The sequence below is a fragment of the Bombina bombina genome, chromosome 8 (assembly GCF_027579735.1).
Source record: "Bombina bombina isolate aBomBom1 chromosome 8, aBomBom1.pri, whole genome shotgun sequence".
Taxonomy (NCBI): domain Eukaryota; kingdom Metazoa; phylum Chordata; class Amphibia; order Anura; family Bombinatoridae; genus Bombina; species Bombina bombina.
In genome coordinates, this window is record NC_069506.1 from 299,326,078 (window position 1) to 299,353,150 (window position 27,073).

Here is a 27,073-nt window from a genome sequence, read left to right on the forward strand (position 1 = left end):
CTGAAGCTGACTGCTTGGAGTTTTGAGTGCTTATTTTTTTCAAGCGCAGTTTCTGAGCTGGGTTTTGAGACCATGTTTCAGGCTCATAAGCCTGTCTTTTGAATGATTTACCATAAGTTATGGTGTGTGTGTGTGTGTATATGTATATATATGTATATATGTATATATATATATATATATATATATGTGTGTGTGTGTGTGTGTATATATATATATATATATATATATATATATATATATATATATATATGTATATTATATATGTATATTATATATATATAAAATTATGGTGTGAATCCAAGGGATACTCTTGGAGTAGAGTTAGGATTCCAAGAATTTTGTCTTTTTTTCTAGGAGGGTCTGGAGAAGAGTTTGTCTGTACTGAAAGGTCAGATCTCTGCCCTATCCATTTTATGGCACTTGCGTCTGGCAGATGTGCAATCTTTTTGTCAGGCCTTTAGTCAGTACCAGGCCTGTGTTTTTTATGTGTTCCTCTTCTTTGGAGTCTTTAACTTTATCTTATAGTTTTGCAACAGGCTCGGGTTCAGCCTATGCATTCCATAGATATTAAGTTATCTGGATGTTGTTCTTACGGCTATTTCTTCTACTCTGAGGTTTTCTGAACTCAGTTGTTCCATGAGTTATTACTCGAATCATGCAGGAGAGAGTGTCGGTGGTTCTAAAAGGCTCCTGCGTGGCCTCACAGGATTTGTTATGCAGATTTTGTGGAAATGTCGTCTCTACCACTGTAGAGATTTCCTTGGAGGAAGAGCCTTTTGCTTCAGGGTTCTTTTCTTCATCCAAATCTCGTTTTCTCTGAAGCTGACTGCTTGGAGTTTTGAGTGCTTATTTTTCTCAAGCGCAGTTTCTGAGCTGGGTTTTGAGACCATGTTTCAGGCTCATAACCCTGTCTCTTGAATGATTTACCATAAGTTATGGTGTGTGTGTGTGTGTGTGTGTGTGTATATGTATATATATGTATATATGTATATATATGTGTGTGTGTATATGTATATATATATATATATATATATATATATATATATATATATATATATATAAAATTATGGTGTGATTCCAAGGGATACTCTTGGAGTAGAGTTAGGATTCCAAGAATTTTGTCTTTTTTTTCTAGGAGGGTCTGGAGAAGAGTTTGTCTGTACTGAAAGGTCAAAATCTCTGCCCTATCCATTTTATGGCACTTGCGTCTGGCAGATGTGCAATCTTTTTGTCAGGCCTTTAGTCAGTACCAGGCCTGTGTTTTTATGTGTTCCTCTTCTTTGGAGTCTTTAACTTTATCTTATAGTTTTGCAACAGGCTCGGGTTCAGCCTATGCATTCCATAGATATTAAGTTGTTATCTGGATGTTGTTCTTACGGCTATTTCTTCTACTCTGAGGTTTTCTGAACTCAGTTTATAGTATGACTCTCCTTATCTCATATTTTATGCAGATAATGCAGTTTCTCGTTCCATGTTTGTTTTTGTTTTTCTAAGGTTGTTTCGGACAGAGATATTAATCAGGAAATTGTTCCTTCTTCCTGTCCTTCTTTTCATAAGGAACGTTTGTTGAACAATTTAGATCTTGTGATGGCTCTTAAATTCTATTTTGCTGGCGACTAAGGATCTTTGTCAGTCTCCGGCTTTGTTTGTTTGCTTTCTGAGAAATGTAGGAACAGAAAGCTTCTGCCTCTTCTCTTTCTCTCTGGTTGAGAAGTGCTATTCATTTGACTTATGAGACTGCTGGACAGCTGTCTCTAGAGAGAATTAAAGCTTGTTCCACTAGAGTTGTTCCTTCTTCGTGGGCCGTCAAGGAGGAGGCCTCTGTGGACCAGTATTGCAAAGCTGCGATTTGCTCTGCTTTGCACTTTTTGTTTTCTGAGTTCTATATATTTGTTACTTTTGCCTCGGCTGAGGTTTCTTTTGGGAGAAAGGTTCTACAAGCAGTGGTGCCTTCTGTTTAGGTTACCTGTCTTGTCCCTCCCTTATCTGTGTCCTTTAGCTTGGTTATTGATTCCCGGCAGTAATTGATGATCCCATGGACTCACTGTGTCATTAAAAAGAAAACAAAATGTATGCTTAACTGATAAATGTATTTATTTATTGAAACGGTGAGTCCACGGCCCTCCCTGTTTTCTCAGACAGTTTATTTTATGTAAACCTCAGGCACCTCTGTACCTTGTGTTATTTTATTTCTCTACTTTCCTTCGGTCGAATGACTGGGGTTTGTGGGAAGGGAAGTGATACTTAACAGCATTGCTGTTGTGTTCTTTGCCTCCTCCTGCTGGCCAGGAGTGATATTTCCAACAGTAATTGATGATCCCGTGGACTCACCGTGTCAAGAAAGAAAGAAAATGATCAGGTAAGCATACATTTTGTTTTTAAAAAAGATATTTTGACACATGTAAATGCTGCTTTTTTTTTTTTCTACCTTCTACTTTAAAGTACTATGTTCACTTAAAGGCAGTCCGGTAAAGATTTATGTTGGAGGAGTAATTCTCAAACTTTCAAGTTCTGATTTCTTTAATGTAATTGCCAAGAGTCCATGAGCTAGTGACGTATGGGATATACAATCCTACCAGAAGGGGCAAAGTTTCCCAAACCTCAAAATGCCTATAAATACACCCCCCACCACCCACAATTCAGTTTTACAAACTTTGCCTGCCTATGGAGGTGGTGAAGTAAGTTTGTGCTTGATTTTCTTCTGTGATATGCGCTTCTCAGCATTATGAAGCTCGATTCCTCTCAGAGTACAGTGTTTGTCAGAGGAATGTGAATTGGGTGTCACCTATTGATTCAATGGTTTTCCTCACTGAAAATCTTTTCATGGGTGTCTTTCGGTAAGTATGTTTTCATTACTTAAGATACCCTCAGCTATGGTTTGGCACTTTATGTATTAATATAAAGTTATAATATATGTATTGTACTTACATTTGCCATGTGTCAGGTTTATGTATATTTCCTTTTGCAGACTAGCGGTTTCAAAATTGGGAAAATATTTAGAAAGTTATTTTTTCTTACCTGGGGTATAGTCTTTTCTCAAATTGACTGCGGGCAAAATTAGTCTTGCAAGGTCACAAAATGCTGATATTTATTGCGTCATTCTTGGCGTGCAAATTTTTTTGGCGCGAAGGTACGTTCGGTGACGCAAATTCGTAATTTCCGGCATCTTAGTTGACGCCAGCTTTCCTTGTACATGGTTGCGTCTGCCATGACGCGAGTTACGTCATTTCCGGATGTTGCTTTGTGCGTCATACTTGTCGCCAAATTATTTTATTATTTAAACCCCACTTCCTATATGCCTCTTGCCTTTTTTTTATGCTAAGAGGGCTTTGCTGTTTGCATTTTTTTCCCATTCCTGAAACTGCCATATAAAGAAAATTGATAATTTTTCTTTATATGTTGTTTTTTTTTCTTACATTTGCAAGATGTCTCAATCTGATCCTTTCTCAGAAACAACTGTTGGAATCCTGCTGCCTGATAACAGTTCTACCAAAGCTAAGTGTATCTGTTGTAAGTTAGTGGATATTATATCTCCAGCTGTAGTATGTAACAGTTGTCATGATAAACTTTTACATGCAGAGAATGTTTCTTTCATGTAATTGGCAAGAGTCCATGAGCTAGTGATGTATGGGATATACATTCCTACCAGGAGGGGCAAAGTTTCCCAAACCTCAAAATGCCTATAAATACACCCCCCACCAAACCCACAATTCAGTTTTACAAACTTTGCCTCCTATGGAGGTGGTGAAGTAAGTTTGTGCTAGATTTCTACGTTGATATGCGCTTTGCAGCATGCTGAAGCCCGGTTTTCCTCTCAGAGTGCAGTGAATGACAGAGGGATGTGAAGGGAGTATTGCCTATTTAATGCTATGGTCATCCTATCGGGGATCTATTTCATAGGTTCTCTGTTATCAGTCGTAGAGATTCTTCTCCTACCTCCCTTTTCAGATCGACGATATACTCTTATATACCATTACCTCTGCTGATTCTCGTTTCAGTACTGGTTTGGCTATCTACTATATGTAGATGAGTGTCTTTTGGTAAGTATGTAAGTATGTCTTATTTTATTTATGACACTCTCAGCTATGGTTTGGCACTTTATATGTAAAGTTCTAAATATATGTTTTATACTTATATTTGCCATGATTCAGGTTAATCAGTTTATTTCCTTCTTACAGTCAGTTTCATTTTTGGGAAATGCATATGAATACATTTTTTTCTTACCTGAACATTTTTCAAATTGACTTTTCTTTCTAAATTGCGGGCTGTTAGGCTCGCGGATGCAAAAAATGCTAGAATTTATTGCGTCATTTTTGGCGCGAGACTTTTTTGGCGCGAGAATTACGTTTGTTGACGTTAATGACGTAATTTCCGGCGTCATAGTTGACACCGAGAGTTTTCACGTAGTTGCGTCATCTATGACTCTCGTGTTTGTTGCAGACGTTTTTGGTGCCAAAAAATTTGTCAATTGTGGGCGTCATACTTGGCGCCAGTTTTTTGGACATTATTTAAGTCTTTGTTTTTTTTTTTGCTTCTGGTTTCCAGAGGCTTATTCTGTTTGCATTTTTTCCCATTCCTGAAACTGTCATTTAAGGAATTTGATAATTTTGCTTTATATGTTGTTTTTTCTATTACATATTGCAAGATGTCGCAATCTGACCCTGTATCAGAATCTACTTCTGGAATGCTGCTGCCTGATGTCGGTTCTACCAAAGCTAAGTGCATTTGTTGTAAACTTGTGGTAACTGTTCCTCCGGCTGTAGTTTGTGTTAGTTGTCATGATAAACTTTCAAAATCAGACAATATTTCCATTAGTAGTAGTCCATTACCTGTTGTTGTTCCTTCAACATCTAATGTTCAGGATATTCCTGTTAATGTAAGAGAATTTGTTTCCAATTCTATTCAGAAGGCCCTGTCTGTTATACCACCTTCTAATAAACGTAAAAGGTCTTTTAAAACTTCTCATAAATTAGATGAATTTTTAAATGACCGCCAAGATTCTGATTTATCTATCTCTGATGAGGATCTATCGGGTTCAGAAGATTCTGCCTCAGATATTGACACTGACAAATCTTCATATTTATTTAAGATGGAGTTTATTAGTTCTTTACTAAAAGAGGTGTTGATTGCATTAGATATGGAGAAGTCTAATCCTCTTGATATTAAAACCAGTAAACGTTTAAATTCGTTTTTTAAACCTCATGTAGTTATTCCAGAGGTTTTTCCAGTTCCTGATGCTATTTCAGATGTAATTTCTAGGGAATGGAATAGTTTGGGTACTTCATTTACTCCTTCTTTAAGGTTTAAGAGACTGTACCCTTTGCCGGCTGATAGATTGGAGTTTTGGGAAAAAATCCCCAAAGTTGATGGGACTATCTCTACTCTTGCTAAACGTACTACTATTCCTACAGCAGATAGTACTTCTTTTAAAGATCCTTTAGATAGGAAGCTTGAATCTTTTCTTAGGAAGGCTTATTTATGTTCAGGTAATCTTCTTAGGCCTGCTATTTCTTTGGCTGATGTTGCTGCAGTTTCAACTTTTTGGTTGAAGGCTTTAGCGCAACAAATACCAGATCATAATGTGTATAGCATTGTTAAGCTTCTTCAACATGCTAATAATTTCATTTGTGATGCCATTTTTGATATCATTAGAATTGATGTCAGGTATATGTCTTTAGCTATTTTAGCTAGAAGAGCTTTATGGCTTAAATCTTGGAATGCAGATATGACTTCTAAGTCAACGTTGCTATCTCTTTCTTTCCAAGGTAATAAATTATTTGGTTCTCAGTTGGATTCTATAATTTCAACTGTCACTGGGGGGAAGGGAGCTTTTTTGCCTTAGGATTAAAAATCTAAGGGTAAATATAGGGCTGCTAATCGTTTTCGTTCCTTTCGTCAGAATAAGGAACAGAAGCCTGACCCTTCCCCTAAAGGAATGGCTTCCAATTGGAAGCCTTCTCCAGTCTGGAATAAATCCAAGCCTTTTAGAAAATCAAAACCAGCCCCCAAGTCCGCATGAAGGTGCGGACCTCATTCCAGCACAGCTGGTAGGGGGCAGATTACGATTTTTCAAAGATGTTTGGATCAATTCAATTCAAAATCATTGGATTCAGAACATTGTTTCTCAAGGGTACAGAATAGGTTTCAAGGTAAGACCGCCTGTAAACCCAGTAAAGGCTCAGGCTTTCCTGGAATGTGTTTCAGACCTGGAGTCATCTGGGGTAATTGTGCCAGTTCCATATCTGGAACAGGCTCTGGGGTTTTATTCAAATCGTTTCATTGTACCAAAGAAAGAGAATTCTTTCAGACCAGTTCTGGAGCTAAAAATTTTGAATAGTTATGTAAGAATACCAACATTCAAAATGGTGACTATAAGGACTATTTAGCCTTTTGTTCTGCAAGGGCATTATATGTCCACAATAGACTTACAGGATGCTTATCTTCATATTCCAATTCATCCAGATCACTATCAGTTCCTGAGATTCTCTTTTCTAGACAAGCATTACCAATTTGTTGCTCTTCCTTTTGGCCTAGCAACAGCTCCAAGGATCTTCTCAAAGGTTCTCGGTGTCCTTCTCTCTGTAATCAGAGAGCGGGGTATTGCGGGGTATTTCCTTATTTGGACGATATCTTGGTACTTGCTCAGTCTTTACATTCTGCAGAATCTCACACGAATCAACTAGTGTTGTTTCTTCGGAAACATGGTTGGAGGATCAATTTACCAAAAAGTTCCTTGATTCCTCAGACAAGGGTAACCTTTTTGGGATTCCAAATAGATTCAGTATCCATGACTTTGTCTCTAACAGACAAAAGACGTCTGAAATTGATTTCAGCTTGTCGGAACCTTCAGTCTCAATCATTCCCTTCAGTAGCTACGTGCATGGAAGTTTTAGGTCTCATGACTGCAGCATCGGACGCGTTCCCCTTTGCTCGTTTTCACATGAGACCTCTTCAGCTTTGTATGCTGAACCTTTGGTGCAGTGATTATACAAAGATATCACAATTGATATCCTTAAATCCCAATACTCGACTATCTCTGACTTGGTGGTTAAATCACCACGTTTAGTTCAAGGGGCCTCTTTTCTTCGTCCAACCTGTACTGTGATTTCAACAGATGCGAGTCTTTCAGGTTGGGGAGCTGTCTAGGGATCTCTGACATTGCAGGGGGGTGGAAATCTCAAGAGGCGAGATTACCAATCAATATTTTGGAACTCCGTGCGATTTTCAGAGCTCTTCAGTTCTGGCCTCTTCTGAAGAGAGAATCGTTTTTGTTTTCAGACAGACAATGTCACAACCGTGGCGTATGTCAATCATCAAGGTGGGACTCACAGTCCTCAGGCTATGAAAGAAGTATCTCGGATACTTGCATGGGCGGAATCAAGCTCCTGTCTAATCTCTGCGGTTCATATCCGAGGAATGGACAATTGGGAAGCGGATTATCTCAGTCGCCAGACTTTACATCCGGGAGAAGGGTCTCTTCACCCAGATGTGTTTCTTCAGATTGTTCAGATATGGGGGCTTCCAGAAATAGATCTGATGGCTTCTCATCTAAACAGGAAATTTCCCAGGTATCTGTCCAGATCCAGGGATCCTCAGGCGGAAGCAGTGGATGCGTTGTCACTTCCTTGGAATTATCAACCTGCTTATATCTTTCCGCCTCTAGTTCTTCTTCCAAGAGTGATTTCCAAAATCATAATGGAACGTTTGTTTGCACTGCTGGTGGCTCCAGCACGGCCAATTACATGAAAGAAAACCTAATTTATGTAAGAACTTACCTGATAAATATGGTGGTTGTTTTTTTTTTTATAAAGCACAATTATATTTCCAGTTCCTTTTTTGATGCATTTTACTCCTTTTTCTATCACCCCACTACTTGGCTATTCGTTAAACTGAATTGTGGGTGTGGTGAGGGGTGTATTTATAGGCATTTTGAGGTTTGGGAAACTTTGCCCCTCCTGGTAGGAATGTATATCCCATACGTCACTAGCTCATGGACTCTTGCCCATTGGATTCTTGCCAATATGAAAGAAATTAATTTATCAGGTAAGTTCTTACATAAATTGCTTTTTTTCAGTTGGTTTTGAAATATTTCCAATCCATTGGTTGGTATTAGACAAAAAAGTATATTTCGCCACATCAAAATATAAATTAGGAATAAAATCTAACTGAGAATTTGCATGGTTATTTAAATATGTTTGTAGGTGACACAGCATGTAAAATCTGGGGTTACATTAGGGAAAAGTAAAGCAAGCAACAGTTAGAGGTATATTTAAGAAAGTATGGGTGGACAAATTCCCAGACAGGAAACCTGCCTGCCAAAATTACTACCAGAGATGCATCATTGGATGGCAAAATTTATGGTTTACAAACATAAAAAAGAAAGTTTAAAAATGAAAACAAAAAGGAATTGTATTAGTTACCATTTCAGTTAATTAAAAATTAAAGAAAGCAAGTATGATGGAGAAGCCATGCAATGATCCCAATTACACATGACAGAACAATCACATTGTCTCCATTACAGAAGTAAAACCACTTAATCTGAAGTGAGGGCTAGTAGTAGTGAGGTCCAACTGAGATGAGAATAGGGTAAACTGTATGCTGAGCATTTCTAGTATTTCTACACAACTGCCCATGAAGTTCTGTGTTGGGAGCTGAGTTAAGTTTATAAGTTGAATAACATGTTTTGATATAATACTAGAGTGTTAATCAGTATTATGATAGGTAATATTTCCATCTTAATGAAAGGAAAATCCACTGTTTTATTCATTACTTGTGGGAATTAAAAACCTGGCCACCAGGAGGAGGCAAAGACACCCCAGCCAAAGGCTTAAATACCTCCCCTACTTCACTTATCCCCAAGTAATTCTTTCCCTTTCGTCACAGGAAGTTGGCAGAGAAGTGTTGAAAGATTCGGAGTAGTCTCTTATGGAGGGTAGTACTCTTCGCAATGGGACTGGAGTCCTGTCAGCCTCTCAGTGAGAGCATGGGTGAAAGTTAGATTCTGGAGATGTAGGGAGAGTCTTTCGGTGAAACCATCCCGACTCAGATTAACAGCTCCATAAGCAATCAGCGTTGACGAGTTTCGCTGCCTGCTTTCTGCTCTCAAGTCCATGTCAGGAGCGACACTTCTAACCTGTCACACTTGAAAGGCCGTGTTCCTGTTCCACGGCGTAGATTCTGGTAAGATCGTTTCATTATGTACATATGATGTAAGAAGACAGGGTCACAGTGTGCCTCCTTTTATTTGTATAGAATCAAGAGTTAATACCCCAGGAATGGAGGTTATTGAATAGGGGGGATTTGTACACAATGTTGTTTATTGTGTTTATGCTGCAATATGTGTGAGATGAGACTCTATCAAGTGGAACAGTTAGGTTTTGAGAGATCGGCGCAGCATTTTTTGGCGCGCTTTCTCTTTAGTGCAGGGGCGGTTCCTGCATGGCACTCCATGTAACCGGGTGTGGCATCTTTATCTTCCTCTTCTTGTCCGGCGGTTGCAGGAGATGAAGCGTTTTCTCTGTTGTCCGGGTCTTAGGAGGTGGTGAGTACCCCGGCCATTGAGATATAAAGGTGCCATTTAGATATAAAGGTGCCATTTCATTTATATCTAGTCCGTAATAAATGCATAAGCTATGGAGGACTCTATTTTAGAGGGTACTCCCTCTTTAATTAAACCTAACATCTGTGTCTATTGTGAGGAGGTTCCGGTTGATCCACCTGCTCAACTCTGTTCAACATGCTTTGATAAGATTGCAATATCTAAAAAGAATAAGGTATTTAGTACAACTGAGCCGTCCACCTCTGAGGGTTCTCCGTCCCGCCAGGTGCGCTCCCTACATTTATCTCCGATTGCACATGCAGCTCCCCAGGCTGATCCTAATCCTCCCGCGGGAGGGGCCTTTTGGCCGCCAGATTTTGCTACGCAGTTACAGACGGCGGTGTCTATGGCCTTCAGTGCCTTACCACGCCCTGCTAAGCGCAAGCGAAAGGTGAATCATAGCTATCCGTTCCAGGGGTCATCGACTACGCTGGATGTCTGACAGATTATCCGCTGATGAAGGCGACTCCGACTCTTCGGAGGACGTTCTTTTGGGGTCGGAATCGGCGGCATCTAGACCTCCGTCTTCAGAGGAGCCAGATTTTAAGTTTAAGATGGAGCATTTGCACTTTCTGCTAAGAGGTGCTAGCTACATTAGAGGTTCCTGAGCCGAAATTGCCGGAGGAACCTTCGATCCCTAAACTAGATAGGGTTTACGGAGACGGGGTGGTACCACAGACCTTCCCGATTCTCATTAAAATGGCTAATATTTAGAATGAATGGGAGAAACTTGGATCATCATTTTTACCCCTCCTCTTCTTTTAAAAAGCTGTTCCCGTTCCGGATTCGCAGCTTGAGCTGTGGGGGGCCATTCCTATAGCAGATGGTGCTATTTCCACTCTCGCTATTTCCACGAATGACTTTCCCGCTCGAAGATAGCTCTTTGTACAAGGAGCCCATTGACAAAAAATTGGAGTCCATGTTAAGGAAGATGTTCCAACTCACGGGGTTCGTTTTTCAACCAGCAGCGGCAGTCGCTGCAGTGGCTGGAACTGCTACCTATATTTGTTAGACGCTCTGTCAGCTATGGTCTAGGTGGAGACTCCCCTCGAGGAGATACAGGAACAAATTAATGACTTAAGGGTAGCTCATTCGTTCATCTGTGATGCAAATATGCAGATTATTCGCCTGAATGCCAAGACTTCAGGTTTTTCTGGCCCGTAGGGCTCTGTGGTTAAAGTCGTGGTCTGTGGACATGACTTCCAAGTCTAGATTACTTTCCCTCCCGTTCCAGGGAAAAGTTCTCTTTGGTCTAGGTTTGGACTCTATTATATCCACGGTCATGGGGGGCAAGGGTGCTTTACTACCGCAGGATAAGAAGAACAAGCCTAAGGGCTCTACTTTTCATCCTTTTTTTCTGACAAGTCTCAACGCCAGCAGCCTGTCGTGAAAACTGAGCAGTCCAAGGAATCTTGGAAGCCAGCTCACTCTTGGAACAAGACCAAGTAGAGTAAGAAGCCGCCGAGACAAAATCGGAATGAAGGGGCGGCCCCCGATCCGTCTCTGGATCGTGTAGGGGCAGACTATGTCTTTTTGCAGAGGCCTGGATAAGAGACGTTCAGGACCCTGGGGTTCTGGAGGCCATATCCCAGGGCTTACAGGATAGGATTCAAGACTCATACACCCAGAGGCAGATTCCTTCTGTCAAATCTATCTTCAAGAGAAGAGAGACGCCTTCCTAAGTTGTGTAAGGGATCTCTCCTCTCTCTGAGTTATCGCCCCAGTCCCTCTAGCAGAAAGAGGTCTGGGGTATTATTCAAACCTTTTCGTGGTCCCAAAGAAGGAGGGCACGTTTTTCCCAATTCTGGACCTAAAATGCCTAAACTTTCTGTCAGTCCCATTGTTCAAAATGAAGACTAACAGATCGATTCTGCCCCTAGTTCAGGAGGGACAGTTTACTATGACAATAGATTTAAAGGATGCTTACCTTCATGTGCCAATCCACAAGGACCACTTCAAGTTCCTAAGATTCGCATTTTTGGACAAACACTACCATTTTGTGGCCCTACCGTTCGGTCTGGCGACTGCCCCAATAGACTTTACAAAGGTTCTGGGAGCGCTGCTCGCGGTTGCGAGAGCCAGAGGTATTGCAGGGGCCCCTTATTTGGACAATATCCTGGTCCAGGCTCCGTCCTGCAGTCTTGTAGAGGATCACTCGAGGGCTCTTCTCCTTCGATCCCATAGATGGAAGATAAACGAAGGAAAGAGTTCTCTGGTCCCCAGCAACAGGGTGGAATTTCTGGATACGATAATAGATTCTATTTCCATGAAGATTTTCTTGACAGATCAGAGATGTTCCAAGATTGCGTCCAACTGTCTTGCCCTTCAGACCTCCTCAAAGACATCTGTGGCCAGGTGTATGGAGGTGATTGGGCTCATGGTATCCAGCATAGATGTCATTCCATTCGCCAGGTTCCATCTCAGACCTCTTCAGTTATGCATGTTGAGACAGTGGAACGGCGATCACTCAGATCTATCCCAACAGATATCTCTGGACATCCGAACAAGGGAATCCCTATTTTGTTGGATCCCAGGGGACGTCCTTCCTGAGTCCATCCTGGGAGATTGTGACCACGCACGCAAGTCTATCAGGATGGGGAGCTGTTTGGGGTGCCAGAAAGGCACAAGGCAGGTGGACTCGTGGTGAGTCGAGTCTACCGATAAATATTCTGGAACTCCGGGTGATATTAAACGCTCTGAAGCGTTGGCCCCCCCTGGGGTCATCCCAATTCATCAGGTTCCAGTCGGACAACATTACCTTGGTGGCTTACATAAACCATCAGGGGGGAACGAGAAGCTCCCTAGCCATGAGGGAAGTATCTCGGATTCTGGAATCGGCAGAAAACCACAATTGTTTGCTTTCAGCGATCCACATTCCAAGTATGGACAACTGGGAAGCGGATTTTCTCAGCAGACTATCGTTTCATCCGGGGGAATGGTCTCTCAATCCTGAGGTGTTCGCGGAGATCTACAATAGATGGGGACACCGGAGATAGACCTCATGGCGTCCATACTCAACTTCAAGCTTCCCAGATACGGGTTGCGGTCCAGGGATCCCCAGGCAGAGCTGATAGATGCCTTAGCGATGCCCTGGGAGTTCAATCTACTTTACATTTTTCCACGTTTACCTCTTCTACCTCGTGTAGTGGCCCGCATTAAGCAGGAGCAAGCTTAGTTATTCTGATCGCTCCGTCGTGGCCGCGGAGGACGTGGTTTGCGGATCTGGTGGGGATGTCATCATCTCCTACATGGAGGTTACCCTGTGGCAGATACCTGCTGGTTCAGGGTCCATTTCTACACCAAAATCTTGATTCTCTATGGCTGACTGCGTGGAGGTGGCATGCCTAGTCTTAACTAAGAGAGGATTTTTGGAGAGAGTGATTTATACTCTCGTTCAGGCCAGGTAGCCGGTCACTTGACGTATCTTTCATAAAGTGTGGAGGACCTACTTGTCCTGGTGTGAGAAACGTGGATACACCTGGCACAAGGTTAGGGTATCCAGGATTCTGACCTTTCTCCAGGATGGACTGGATAAGGGTCTTGCTGCCAGTTCCTTAAAGGGTCAGATTTCGGCCCTATCTGTACTGTTGCACAAGAAGCTAACGGAGCTTCCTGATATTCAGTCCTTTGTTCAGGCTCTGTCTAGGATCAGACCTGTCTTTAGAAATTTTGCTCCTCCTTGGAGTTTAAATTTGTTTCCTAAGATTTGAGATCCGTTTGAGCCTATGCATGCGCTTGACATTAAACTTCTTTCCTGGAAAGTCCTATTCCTACTGGCTTTTGCATCGGCTTGCAGCGTCTGAGTTAGCGGCCTTGCAATGTGAGCATCCTTTCACGCTGATAAGGCTGTTCTTTGCACTGGTTTGGGTTTTCTTCCCAAGGTCGTGTCAAACTGTAACATCAATCAGGAAATAGTAGTTCCTTTCTTGTGTCCTAACCCTTTTTCATCAAATGAAAGGTTGCTTCATAATTTGAACGTGGTTTGGGCCTTGAAGTTTTATCTTCAGGCCACAAAGGATTTCAGACAGACTTTGTCTCTATTTGTTGTGTATTCAGGGAAGTGCAGGGGGCAGAGGGCCTCTTCCACTTCAATGTCTTTTTGGTTGAGGAGCATTATCCGTCTGGCCTTTGAGACAGTGGGAAACAAGCCTCCTCAGAGGATTATGGCTCACTCAACTAGGACTGTGGCCTCTTCTTGGGCCTTTAAGAATGAGGCTTCTATGGAGCAGATTTGTAAGGCGGCAACTTGGTCTTCCTTACATACTTTTGCAGCTTTTGGGAGAAAGGTTCTGCATGCTGTGGTGCCCTCAGTTTAGGGTCCGCCTCCTTTTCCCTCACGTTTTTTTTCATTCAATGTCCTCTAGAGCTTGGGTATTTGTTCTCACAAATAATGAATGAAGCAGTGGACTCTCCTCCCATTAAGATAGAAAACATAAATTATGCTTACCTGATAATTTAATTTCCATCTTTTGGAGTAGAGTCCACTGCTCCCGCATTTTTTTCCGGTGGGCGGACCTACATTTAATTTTATTCTTCTGGCACCATTTATACCCTGATATTTCTCCTACTGTTCCTTGTTCCCTCGGCAGAATGACTGAGGGGAGTGGGGGAGTTATTTAAGCCTTTGGCTGGGGTGTTTTTCCTCCTCCTGGTGGCCAGGTTCTTAATTTCCACAAGTAATGAATGAAGCAGTGGACTCTTCTCCCACAGATGGAAATGAAATTATCAGGTGAGCATATTTTTGGTTTTTACCTGATTAGATGGTTGTGTGCTTTCATTGCACAAGGGACATAATCCAGAAGTTAGCAGAAGTGAGTCATACCTGTATGCTGGTATGTAGGAGGTGGTCTTTGAGTCCCTAAGAGAGCCTGTTGGTTAGATGTGAGAAATGTCCATTCCCTGTCTACTGATATATTAAATGATTGTACTTGTGACATTGATGAGACTTCTGATAACTTGCTTTTGGTTGGAATCCTAAGCCGCCTCCTTGCTATTTTACTCCATAATGGAGACAAAGTAATTGTTCTAGGATGTGTAATTAGGACTGTCCCAGCAGTTCTTCATTATACTTGCTTTTTACCTTGTAGTGTATTGTATAGTAATATGTAAGAATTGCAAAATGTAAGATCCTTTTCCTCTGCTGTTTCACAACCAGTTGCGCAGGAGCATGGGTTGTCAATCACCCTGCTCTGATGAGTCAAAGGTGATTGTGGCAGAGAGGTTAGGAAGCGGCTCTCTTATGACTGCTGCTTCGTAAATTGTGGTTGCAGACTCGCATGAGCAAGCCTGTGCGGAAGAACTCCATCACTGCAAATACAACTCAATAAATGAGTCCCACTGGGTCTCTGTCGTTACTTTTAAAAAAAAAAAAAAAAAGAATGAAAAAACTTTTCTTTCATGTAATTAGCAAGAGTCCATGAGCTAGTGACGTATGGGATATACATTCCTACCAGGAGGGGCAAAGTTTCCCAAACCTCAAAATGCCTATAAATACACCCCTCACCACACCCACAAATCAGTTTTTGGTAGAAAAGTACTTCAGGCAGCGGTTTCAGTTTGAATCTTCTGCTTATGTTTTTCATTAAACTTTATTTTGGGTGTGGATTATTTTCAGCAGGAATTGGCTGTCTTTATTTTATCCCTCCCTCTCTAGTGACTCTTGCATGGAAAGATCCACATCTTGGGTAGTCATTATCCCATACGTCACTAGCTCATGGACTCTTGCTAATTACATGAAAGAAAACATAATTTATGTAAGAACTTACCTGATAAATTCATTTCTTTCATATTAGCAAGAGTCCATGAGGCCCACCCTTTTTGGTGGTTATGATTTTTTGTATAAAGCACAACTATTCCAATTCCTTATTTTATATGCTTTCGCACTTTTTTTATCACCCCACTTCTTGGCTATTCGTTAAACTGATTTGTGGGTGTGGTGAGGGGTGTATTTATAGGCATTTTGAGGTTTGGGAAACTTTGCCCCTCCTGGTAGGAATGTATATCCCATACGTCACTAGCTCATGGACTCTTGCTAATATGAAAGAAATGAATTTATCAGGTAAGTTCTTACATAAATTATGTTTTTATTGAAAGATGGTCACTTCACACGGCCTCACATTATATACCTTTTAAATAATTGTAGCAATACAAAATGGCTCTTTTAAATGACGTATAATTTGTAAAGCGTTGCTCAGCATGCAGACCGATTAACAGCTGTCTGCATCTGATATTTACTTTTTTCTAATTTCCATAGAAGTTCCTGTGAATAGCACACTTCATTCTGCTCAGCTTATCCAGAAAATACAAATTATAAACCGCTTGTCGTGCCACCTGTTCTGATTGCTCTGAAGCTCTCGGGAATCTACTCCTGCATATTCCCGCAGAGAGAAGCTGGAGAACAGTAAAATGTACCCATGTGTTCCTGAAAATTACACGTATATAGTGTTTAGAGGCGGAAGCAAATTGTGATTTCTTAGTGGCCCCACTCATGTACTGTGCAAATATGTGACCATTAAAAGTATATAAATGCACTCACACTGAACCTGAAATGTTAAAGTACTAATGCAAGCATAAATGACATGCAGCCCCCTGATAAACTATAGATAGGTAAATGGGCAGCTGTGTAATGATATAGCCAGCCTCTGGTATATTCAACCCTTACAGAATCTTTTACATTTGCTGTCCCTGCAAGAGAGAGTAATTTAAAGGGGCGTTAGTATAATTTGTGTTGTGTGTGTGTGTGCAGTGTACAACATCAGTTTAGCGCCGCCTACATAACAAATAGTTTGAAAAGCCATTAAAACTGTCTTTTTGCTTGTAAAATCTGCATTGTTTTGCAGTCCAGGAACTTGCCAATTGATAATCCTCTGAAGTAGAAGAAGATAGAGGTTCCTGGTGTGATCTTGCAAAAAATTTGTAACACGTTAAGGTGTATTCTAGTTAAACCGTGGGAGAACAAAACAACATAATGAAATTATTACAACTATTTTTGAACTATTAAACATTATAATTAGAATTTGATTGTGAGGTTTCTAAGTTAGTGTGATTGTTTTGTGGTGTATATAATACAACACTCTCTCCTGCTGTGAAGTAAACAATGGGAGCCGCACAGTAACCCACAGTGCAGTAAACATGGCTCCCTAAGTCTTGCTGCAACATTGCTACATATAAACCTCATATCTCTTCATTGACCTGAACGCAGAAATGTTTATACAGAAATCTAGACCTTGTGAGAGCTAGATATACTCATATTGCTTAGCTAAATATGTTCAATGCAAGGTGATTATTCCATTTCACTGGTATCACAATACCTTTATTTAATTTTTGTGAGCTTTCTCTTTAAAACAATTTAAAGGGACATAAAACCAAAAAGTTTTCTTTCATTATTCTGATGGAGCACAAGATTTACAACAATTTTCCAATTTGCTTCTATTGTCAAATTTACTTCATTAAATGTATATCCTTTGTTGATAAAGCAGCAATGCACTACTTGGAACATTGTGTGAGCCAATAACATGATTCATATATGTTTAGTCACTAATTAGTCGCTCCTGAGCCTACCTAGGTATCCTTTTCGACAACAAAAAATACAGAGAGAAGAAAACAAATTGGATTGTAGAAGTAAATTGGAAAGTTGTTTAAAATCACATTCTCTATCTAAATCATTAAAGAAACAAATTTGAGTTTCATGTCCCTTTAATTTTTAAGCGATCGTAAACATCTAGAGATTTTTGTATAAAATGTTTAGTTATGTGTAATGAAACAATTTTACAGTATACTTTCATTATTTAAAGGACCATTAAATACAGTACAATCACATAATCAACAAGTGCAATAATAAAAAGTAAAGATGTGTATTCAGCATTTTCGTTCACTGTCGAATGCGCAAGTAGGAGGCTGCTTTCGGTATTCGGCTATTTTCCGGCTCAAATTTTAGATCTAAATGTTTTTCTCTTGCACAAGAGGATATTCAGCTCCAGAAAAGAGCCGAAAACTGAAAGCAGCCTCCTACTTCTGCTGTGAACAAAAATGCCAAATGCACATCTCTATTAAAAAGACTATACAGTGGCACCTACTCTGAATTTTAAATGAGCAGAAGATTTTATTTTTTTTTGTGACAAATTTACTTTTAATTTGCCAGCTCCCTGTGTCCTGTGACATTGATCAGCCAATCACAGACTCCTATATGTATATATTGAATGTGCACTGATACGGGAAGTAATTGGAAAGTCTCTTTAAAAGTACATATTCTATCTGAATCATGAAAGTTTCATTTTGACTGTAGTGTCCCTTTAATTTTGCCTGTCAGTTTTTGTCAGTTTTTTCCTGTGACAATATTTTTGTTTCTCTATCAGTTCAAGAGTCCCTGGTCTCTGAGGAAATTGTGCACAATCTGGACACGTGTGAGATCACCGTGGTGGGAGAGGAGCTGAACCCAGACCAGGAAAGTCTACAAGTGGACCTTACTCACCTGCAGCACAAAGGCCTGGAGATGAGCAGTTCTAACCTGGGAATGACCATAACAGGTAAACCCTGTACATCAGCTTAGAAATCAACTAGCTTAGTTCCGTGGTTTTGATTTTTATTATTTACTTATTTGGCAGTAATTAATCCTTGTGTATGACATTCTCAGTGAACCATCATTCAGTTGTAATACAGGTTTGATGCATTATTCATTTGCAGTATTTGACATGAGCTAAGTGTTCACACTGCCGAACGAGAATCAACTTTTTCTATGTGTCCTTTTCTTCTTAAACGGGAAGAGTCCACAGCTGTATTCATTACTTTTGGGAAATACAGAACCTGGCCACCAGGAGGAGGCAAAGACACCGCAGCCAAAGGCTTAAATACCTCCCCCAGCCACCAGGAGGAGGCAAAGACACTGCAGCCAAAGGCTTAAATACCCCCCCCCCACTCCCCTTATCCCCCAGTCATTCTTTGCCTCTCGTCACAGGAGGTTGTCAGAGAAGTGTCAGAAGTTCGAGATTGTCTCTTATGGAAGGTAGTACTCTTCGCAATGGGACTGGAGTTTTAAGTAATCCTATTAGCCTCTCAGTGAGAGCATGGATGAAAGTTAGTCAAGAGATGCAGGGAGAGTTTTCCTGCGAACCCATTCCGACTCATAATAACAGCTCCTTGGTAATCGGTGTTGACGAGTTTCGCTGCCTACCTTTATTCACTCAAGTCCATGTCAGAAGCGAGGCTACTATCTGTCACACTTGAAGGGCCGTGTTCCTGTTCCACGGCGTAGATTCCGGTAAGATCGTTTCATTTATATTTGATATGTGAATGTAATGTTAACGAAAGAAGGTAGGGCCCCAGTGGGACTCCTTTTATCTTAATAAGGAATCATGGGTTAATATCTCCTGAGGGGGGTTATTGAACAGGGGGAACTTTAATCATGTTTGTTATGTGGTTCCATCTGCTAATGTGTAGCAATACCTAGGCTCTCGGCTTTCGGAACGTAACAGCCTTATCTCAGTGACGCCATCTCTCAAGATTGCCCGCCCTTCTGGTGACTGGCACGGTGCATCTCGTGATGGATGCGGTTATGTTGTTTCTCACTTCCGTATGCTGACTGTGTGCAACAGAGAGAGTCTGGCTCGTGAGTTGTCTGGTTCACAGGAGGTGGTGAGTGCCCCAGCCATTGAGGGTGTAAAAAGGGTGCCAGTTAGTTTTTGTCATTTTTGCAATCCTAAAATTATGACGGATTCTGATATGTTAAACACGGCAGTCTCTGATATGGAGAATGCGTCTTGTGATGAATATGAAATGGCCTGGGTAATCAATGCCCATCAGTTATGTTCAGATTGTCATTCTAAAGTACTCTTCTTCCGAATTAGGGAGCTTAGGGTGAGTTGAGCCATCCGCCTCTGAGGTTTCCATGTCCCGTGTGGAGCATGCCCCAGACCCTTTTTTGGCTGCGCAAACAGGTGTCCCTGCTTGTTCACCCGATGGGTGCTGCCTTCATTTTATTTTCGATCCGGATGGATGTGTTTAATTTGTTTTTTCTTAAGCTCAGGTCTGTTAGATTTTCGTTTTGAGAACGTTCTTCTCTGGAACCGATACTTGCAATTTTGTGGTCGCGTGGGCACTTCCTCAGAAGTTGCACACTTTTTGAATAATAAAATTATGTTTTCTAGTTCATTTATCGATCCTTCTGGTCAAACTTTCTTGGACCTTGGGAAGTTCTCGATTGTCCTTATACCAGGCAGGTACTGGTCGGACGCTTTTCGGCTGTTATCTGTGTTTATGTCACCCTCTTGGTGCTGATTTAATCCTATCGGATTCTGAATGTCACTTGGCCTATTGCTATGTACTCCAGGCTCAGATCCTATTGAAGTATGAGGCCTACTGTTTAAATACAAACCCTCTGACTGGAGGGTTGTAAGTACCGATCTAAGGTCTGCTGTTTCGGGCTACTCGCCTGGGATACAGATCTGTTTTTTGCAGACGTCGTCATGGTTCTTCAAGTCCCTTGAAACCGTAATTTCCATTCCTTTGGAGTTGGGAGATGTGAGTGACCTATGTGGTCTGGTGTTCCGAGTGGCAAACTATTTGCGGCTTCACTCGAAGTTCTTACGGATGCTGACTCTTTAGCCTATTAAACATTTTCTTACGGTGGCGGAGTCTCCTTCCCTCCTTGGGTGGATCATGTGGTCTGTAAATGCGGGCATGTCCTCCTTCCTCTGCTCAGAGTTGCGTTACTCTAAGAGGTGGTGTGCAGGGGTTCCCTGCCTTCTTTGTGGAGCTGTGAGGCTCCAGCTTTTACCCTGTTATAGAGGTTTCTTTTTGGAAGATCGATCCTACAAAGATCTCTGGCTGTTGTCTCTTCCATATTATACCCTTGGTCTGACCACGGCCTCTACGTTCGGGGGTGTTTCTGCATCGTCGTTGCAACTCTAGCCTTGGGGCAGTGAAGAGTCAAGGTCGGTTACAGACGGTCCCCCTTCTGGGGCCAGGTAGATGACCATTTATCCTCGATGTTCCGTTAGGGCTTTGTGGCGGGTGCCTTACGTCTAACTCTTTGGTATGGCAGGCAAGGTCCAGGGTTCTCATTCACCTTCGAGTGTTGGTGCTGCCTTGCCAGTGTGTGTAACACGTGTTAATGCTTGTCTACGAGATTTCCTTGCAATCCAAATGCTGAATTCTTAAACTGTTCAGGAGCTCCTTCAGACTCTTGGGTTTGAGGCTGTTGCTAGATCGCCAAGTCTATGGAGGGGAGATGTGATGTAGTGACTGGTTCCACCGTTCCTGCAACGGGAGGCTGAGGGTTTGAACCCTGTTGGGGCTCCTGCTACATGTTGGATTCTAATATATAGATGTTGGGGGTCTGAGGGCCCTCTTCCCTTGGGAAGTGTTCCTTTTTTGGGAAGACAGCAGTGTAGGGGGTCTCGTACCCGTGCACAATGCCTATCCTGAATCACGGTAGCATGCCGTTTGTAGTAGCGGTCAGAGGTCTACCTGGGGCTTTGTTCCTCACTGTCCCTTCCTTTCTCTTCCAGAGTTCTGGGACTCTTGTTTTCGGTCTTTTACTAGCCTTTGGGCTGGGACCATTACCCTGGAGTAAAGGTCGGGGATCGGTTATCTATGAAGTGTTGACCGTTTTCTTCAAGAGTCGGTGCTCCCCTTTGGTGGGAGGACTTTTGATGTCCTTTTCTTTCTACTGGTGTCTGGTACTGGGAGGGGACGCTTATGGAACCCAGTATTCGGAGGGCTGTGAGTATTTGGAAGGTTAGCAGTTTGAATCCAGCCACAGCTATTTGCACTTTGAATGTGTGCTAGCAGGCTTTAAAATGCCTTTCGGTGGTTTGGGTTTTGCGATGGTTGTCAGCTTTCCTACCTGGAAGCTGGTCATTGAGAGTTCCTGTTCAGACGGTTTGGTGTTCTCTTGAAAAGCTCTTTTCTAACTGCTGGGATAGTTATCCTATTGACGCTGTCTGTGCTGGCCTAGCCTGCAGGTTTCGATCGGATACGAGGCAACAGGGAACTCTTGTTTTTTTTCTGGCGTACCTTAGGGTATGTGACTGGATCAGGGGAATGAGGGTGTCCCTTTGAGTCCTTTTTGGGATGTGTTTCCCTGTGTATGGATTTCTTTTTTATTCGGTCCTTGTGTTTCTATGGAGTTCGTCTCCCTGGGCGCTACTATCGTAAGACATCCTTGGGTTGTTCTATGTTTGTTGAGCCGTGTGGAATGATTCTTTGGATTTTTCCTAGGAATCTGTTCCTCTTTTTGGGGGCAGATAGCGGTCCTTGTCTTATGGCCGGGTACCTTCATGGGAGTCGTGACCCGCGGGGCTGACACCTCGGATGCTGTTTGGGCTCGACGGACTCTGGGACTGAATGGTCTCTAGTTCGGCTTTGCTGGCAGTGTAACTAATGTGCAGTTACCTGGGCTTCGGGTTTTCACCCGTGTTGTCTATATTTTTATAGGGTGTCGGGTAATTTCAGTCTGTGGTGCCTTTTGAAGGGGCCACATTTTTGTACCCACCCATTCAGTGTCCTAGCATGGGTATTGTTTTCCCAAAAGTAATGAATGCAGCTGTGGATACTTATTTTTTCATGCTGTCTAATTGCTTCATGTTTTTTAATCAAAGATAAACTGTTTTTGTCTCTCTAAACCAGCCACGACCTGTCCAGGTCCATACCTGACAATTCTAGTTCCTGTTTAATGTGCCACGTAAAGTACAATTGCTTACATGGTCATATACACACTGTACTGGTTAGTGAGCAGAAGACAAATCGTACATTATACTTTATACTAAATGGTTTGGCAGCCTTTTTCCCTCTGATTGCTAGACTTATAGTGACGTTTTTTAATGGTGTGTGTTAAAATTTGCAAGGGAACCAGGGAATATTTTTTAATGCACCTTGATGTTGGGTAATTGTTTTACCCTGTTTTAATATAAAACCTAAAGAAACTCACCAATCGACCCTTTCTTGCTGCAGATATGGATGTATTATCTAGAGCAGTGTTTCCCAAACCCAGTCCTCAGGACCCTTACTCAGGCCAGATATTCATTATATCTTAACTAGAGCACAGGTGAAATAATCAGCTGATGGGTGAACTGATTGTTTCACTTGTGCTCTAGTTAAGATATAATGAATAATGAGTAAGGGTCCTGAGGACTGGGTTTGGGAAACACACACACACACACACACACACACACACACACACACACACACACACACACACACACACACACATCTATATATATATATATATATATATATATATATATATATATATATATATATATATATATATATATATATATACACATGTATATACATACACACACATGTATATACATACACACACATGTATATACATACACACACACATATATATATATATATACACACACACCATCAGCAAAAAGATTATGATTCACTGAAGACTCAGATGATGGTTATTTTTTTAGCAATAAAGTATTTATTTAATTAAGGTATATACATTGTTTTTTTAAACATAATGCTTTTGCACACTTAATAGACTACAGTATAGTGTAAATATAACTTTTATACGCACTGGGTAACCAGAAAATTAGTGTGATTCACTTTATTGCGATAGTCTGTAACCAAACCTGCAATATCTCTGATGTATGCCTGTATTAATATACTTTCTCTTGTAAGATGTATCGAGTCCACGGATTCATCCATTACTTGTGGGATATTCTCCTTCCCAAAAGGAAGTGGCAAAGAGAGCACCCACAGCAGAGCTGCCTATATAGCTCCCCCCTTAACTCCACCCTCCAGTCATTCTCTTTGCCTACTCTAACTGCTAGGAAATGGTAATGAGTGTGGTGACAAAAATGTTAGTTTTTTATTTTCTCAAGCAAAAGTTTATTTTAAATGGTACCGGTGCATACTATTTACTCTCTGGCAGAAAAGGGATGAAGATTTCTGCAAGGAGGATTATGATCTTAGCACTTTGTAACTAAGATCCACTGCTGTTCTCACAAGGGCTGAAGAGTACAGGAAAAACTTCGGTTGGGGGAACAGTTTGCATGCTAAGCTGCATATGAGGTATGTTCAGGCTATATTTCTCTAGACAGACTGTGTTAATTCTAGAAAAGGCTGGTAATATTCCCATGAGGGAAGGGTAAGCTGTATTTCATTTGATTTACTTTGATTAAAGTCATAGAAGTTTCAGCTTACTTGAAGGGCTTGTTTGTTTCTTACTGGTGACACCATTTTTAAAAGATAAAAACGTTTTTATTTTTCAAAAGGAAAGCATTTTTAAACGTTTTTTGTAAGGGACTGAGGGGTCATTGTGGCTTGTGTTTGGGTTTTTTAACCCACATAATTATTTAGAAAACACTCAGGTGTTTTCTTTTACTAGGCCTCAAAAAACGAGTGAGGTGAGAGGGGCCTATTTTCGGCCTCAGTTGTGCATTTTCTATTTCTGTGAGACATCCAACTGCTTCTCCAAGGGTTCCTGCTGTGTTGAGGGTTATAAAGGAGTTTTTTTCCCCACAAATCGTTCTGAAGGGCAGGTAGGAGCCACAGCAAAGCTGTGGCAGGGTGCTGAAAGTCTTTTTTACTGGTTTTGATGTTTTTTTCAATCCGGTTTTGCCAGTAAGGGGTTAATTGGTTATTTGCATAGTTGTGCAAAGTTACTAAGGCTGTAGGATGCTACTGTAAAAATTTCATTAAGTTTACTGCTTTTTTACACTGTTTTGCAGAACTTGTGCAGCTTTTTTTCTCTTAAAGGCACAGTACTGTTTTATTTCTAAGTGTTTTTTACTTTGATTAAAGTGTTTTCCAAGCTTGCTTGTTGCATTGCTAGCCTGTTTAACATGTCTGACACCAAGGAAAATCCTTGTTCAATATGTAGGAAGTCATTGTGGAACCCCCTCTTAGAATGTGTTGCAAATGTACCGATATGTCTATAAATTATAAGGATCATATGTTAGCATTTAAAAATAGAGCTTTAAATGATTCTCAGTCAGATGCAAATAAGGGTTCGCCTTGTAGCTCTCCACAAGTGTCACAACCAGTAACGCCCGCACAAGTGACGCCAGGTACCTCTAGTGCGTCAGGTTCATTTACTTTGCATGACATGGCCACAGTTATGTATACAACCCTCACAGAGGTTTTATCCAAACTGCCTGGTTTACAAGGAAAGCGGGATAGTTCTGGGTTAAGGAAAAATACTGAGCTATCTCACGCTTTAGTAGCCGTATCTGATATGACCTCACAATGCTCTGAAGGGGTGAGGGATTTGTTATCTGAGGGAGAGATTTCTGATTCAGGAAAGACGCTTCCTCAGACAGATTCTGATATGACGGCCTTTAAATTTAAACTTGAACACCTCCGTTTATTGCTTAAGGAGGTATTGGCAACTCTGGATGATTGTGACCCTATAGTAGTTCCAGAGAAATTGTGTAAAATGGATAAGTATTTAGAGGTTCCTGTTTACACTGATGTTTTTCCAGTCCCTAAGAGGATTGTAAACATTATTGCTGAGGAGTGGGATAAACCAGGTATTCCGTTCTCTCCCCCTCCTGTTTTTAAGAAAATGTTTTCTATATCTGATACTTTGCGGGACTCATGGCAGACTGTTCCTAAGGTTGAGGGAGCTATTTCTACTCTGTCTAAACGTACAACTATACCTATTGAGGACAGTTGTGCTTTCAAAGATCCTATGGATAAAAAAATAGAGGGTCTTCTGAAGAAAATATTTGTTCATCAAGGTTTTTCTATTCAACCTATTGGAGGTCAGAAAATCGAAGATCTTAACCAGTTGCCGAGCTCTTTATTCCATTCCTCGGCCATCAGTGGCTCAGTGTATGGAAGTAATCGGTCTCATGGTAGCGGCAATGGACATAGTTCCTTTTGCCCGCCTGTATCTCAGACCACTGCAACTAAGCATGCTCAAACAGTGGAATGGGGATTATGCAGATTTTTCTCCTCAACTGCATCTGGACCAGGAGACCAGAGATTCTCTTCTCTGGTGTTGGTCTCAGGACCACCTGTCTCAGGGAACGTGTTTCCACAGGCCAGAGTGGCTCATTGTAACATCAGATGCCAGCCTGTTAGGCTGGGGTGCAGTCTGGGACTCTCTGAAAGCTCAGGGTTTATGTCTCGGGAGGAATCGATTCTTCCGATAAACATTCTGGAACTGAGAGCGATTTTAAATACGCTTCAGGCGTGGCTTCAGCTTGCTGCGGCCAAATTCATCAGGTTTCAGTCGGACAACATCACGACTGTAGCTTATATCAATCATCAGGGAGGAACAAGGAGTTCTCTAGCGATGATGGAAGTTACCAAAATAATTCGATGGGCAGAGGATCACTCTTGCCATCTATCAGCGATCCACATACCAGGAGTAGAGAACTGGGAGGCGGATTTCCAGAGTCGTCAGACTTTTCATCCGGGGGAGTGGGAACTTCATCCGGAGTTGTTTGCCCAGCTAATTCAGCTATTGGGCACGCCAGATTTGGATCTGATGGTGTCCCGTCAGAATGCCAAACTTCCTCGTTACGGGTCCAGGTCTCGGGATCCCAAGGCGGTGCTGATAGATGTTCTAGCGTGCCTTGGTTTTTCAATCTGGCTTATGTATTCCCACCGTTTCCTCTCCTCCCATGTCTGGTTGCCAGAATCAAGCAGGAGAGAGCTTTGGTGATTCTGATAGCTCCTGCGTGGCCACGCAGGACTTGGTATGCAGACCTAGTGGACATGTCCTCGGTTCCACCGTGGACTCTGCCAATAAGGCGGGACCTTATAATCCGCGGTCCGTTCTCGCATCCAAATCTAATTTCTCTGCGTCTGACTGCTTGGAAATTGAACGCTTGATTTTAGCAAAGCGTGGTTTATCTGAGTCAGTCATTGATACCCTGATTCAGGCTAGAAAGCCTGTCACCAGGAAGATCTATCATAAGATTTGGAGCAAATATCTTTATTGGTGTGAATCCAAGGGTTACTCTTGGAGTAAGGTTAGGATTCCTAGAGTTTTGACTTTTCTCTAAGAGGGTTTGGAGAAGGGATTATCAGCTAGTTTTCTAAAGGGACAAATCTCTGCTTTGTCTATTTTTCTACACAAACGTCTGGCAGATGTCCCAGACGTTCGAGCATTTAGTCAGGCTTTGGGCAGAATTAAGCCTGTATTTAAATCGGTTGCTCCGCCTTGGAGCTTAAATTTAGTTCTTAAGGTTCTTCAAGGGGTTCCTTTTGAATTCGTGCATTCCATAGATATTAAGCTTTTATCTTGGAAAGTTTTGTTTCTATTAAGAATATCAATCAAGAGATTGTTGTTCCTTCTTTGTGTTCTAATCCTTCATCAAAAAAGGAACGTTTATTGCACAATCTTGATTTGGTTCGTGCTTAAAATTCTACTTACAAGCAACCAAAGATTTCCGTCAGACATCTTCATTGATTGTTGTTTATTCTGGTAAACGGAAAGGTCAAAGGGCTACGGCTACCTCTTTCTTTTTGGCTGAGAAGCATCATCCGTTTGGCTTATGAGACTGC

At 41.5% G+C, this 27,073-nt stretch overlaps 1 protein-coding gene across 1 annotated transcript in view; it reads left to right on the plus strand.

Moving 5' to 3' along the window:
- CLSTN1 (calsyntenin 1) overlaps window positions 1–27,073 on the plus strand; it is a 199,739-nt gene that overhangs the window by 145,417 nt on the left and 27,249 nt on the right. Inside the window, 1 exon segment of the mRNA XM_053691497.1 lies at window positions 17,953–18,123. Coding sequence (XP_053547472.1) covers window positions 17,953–18,123 — 171 coding nt within the window.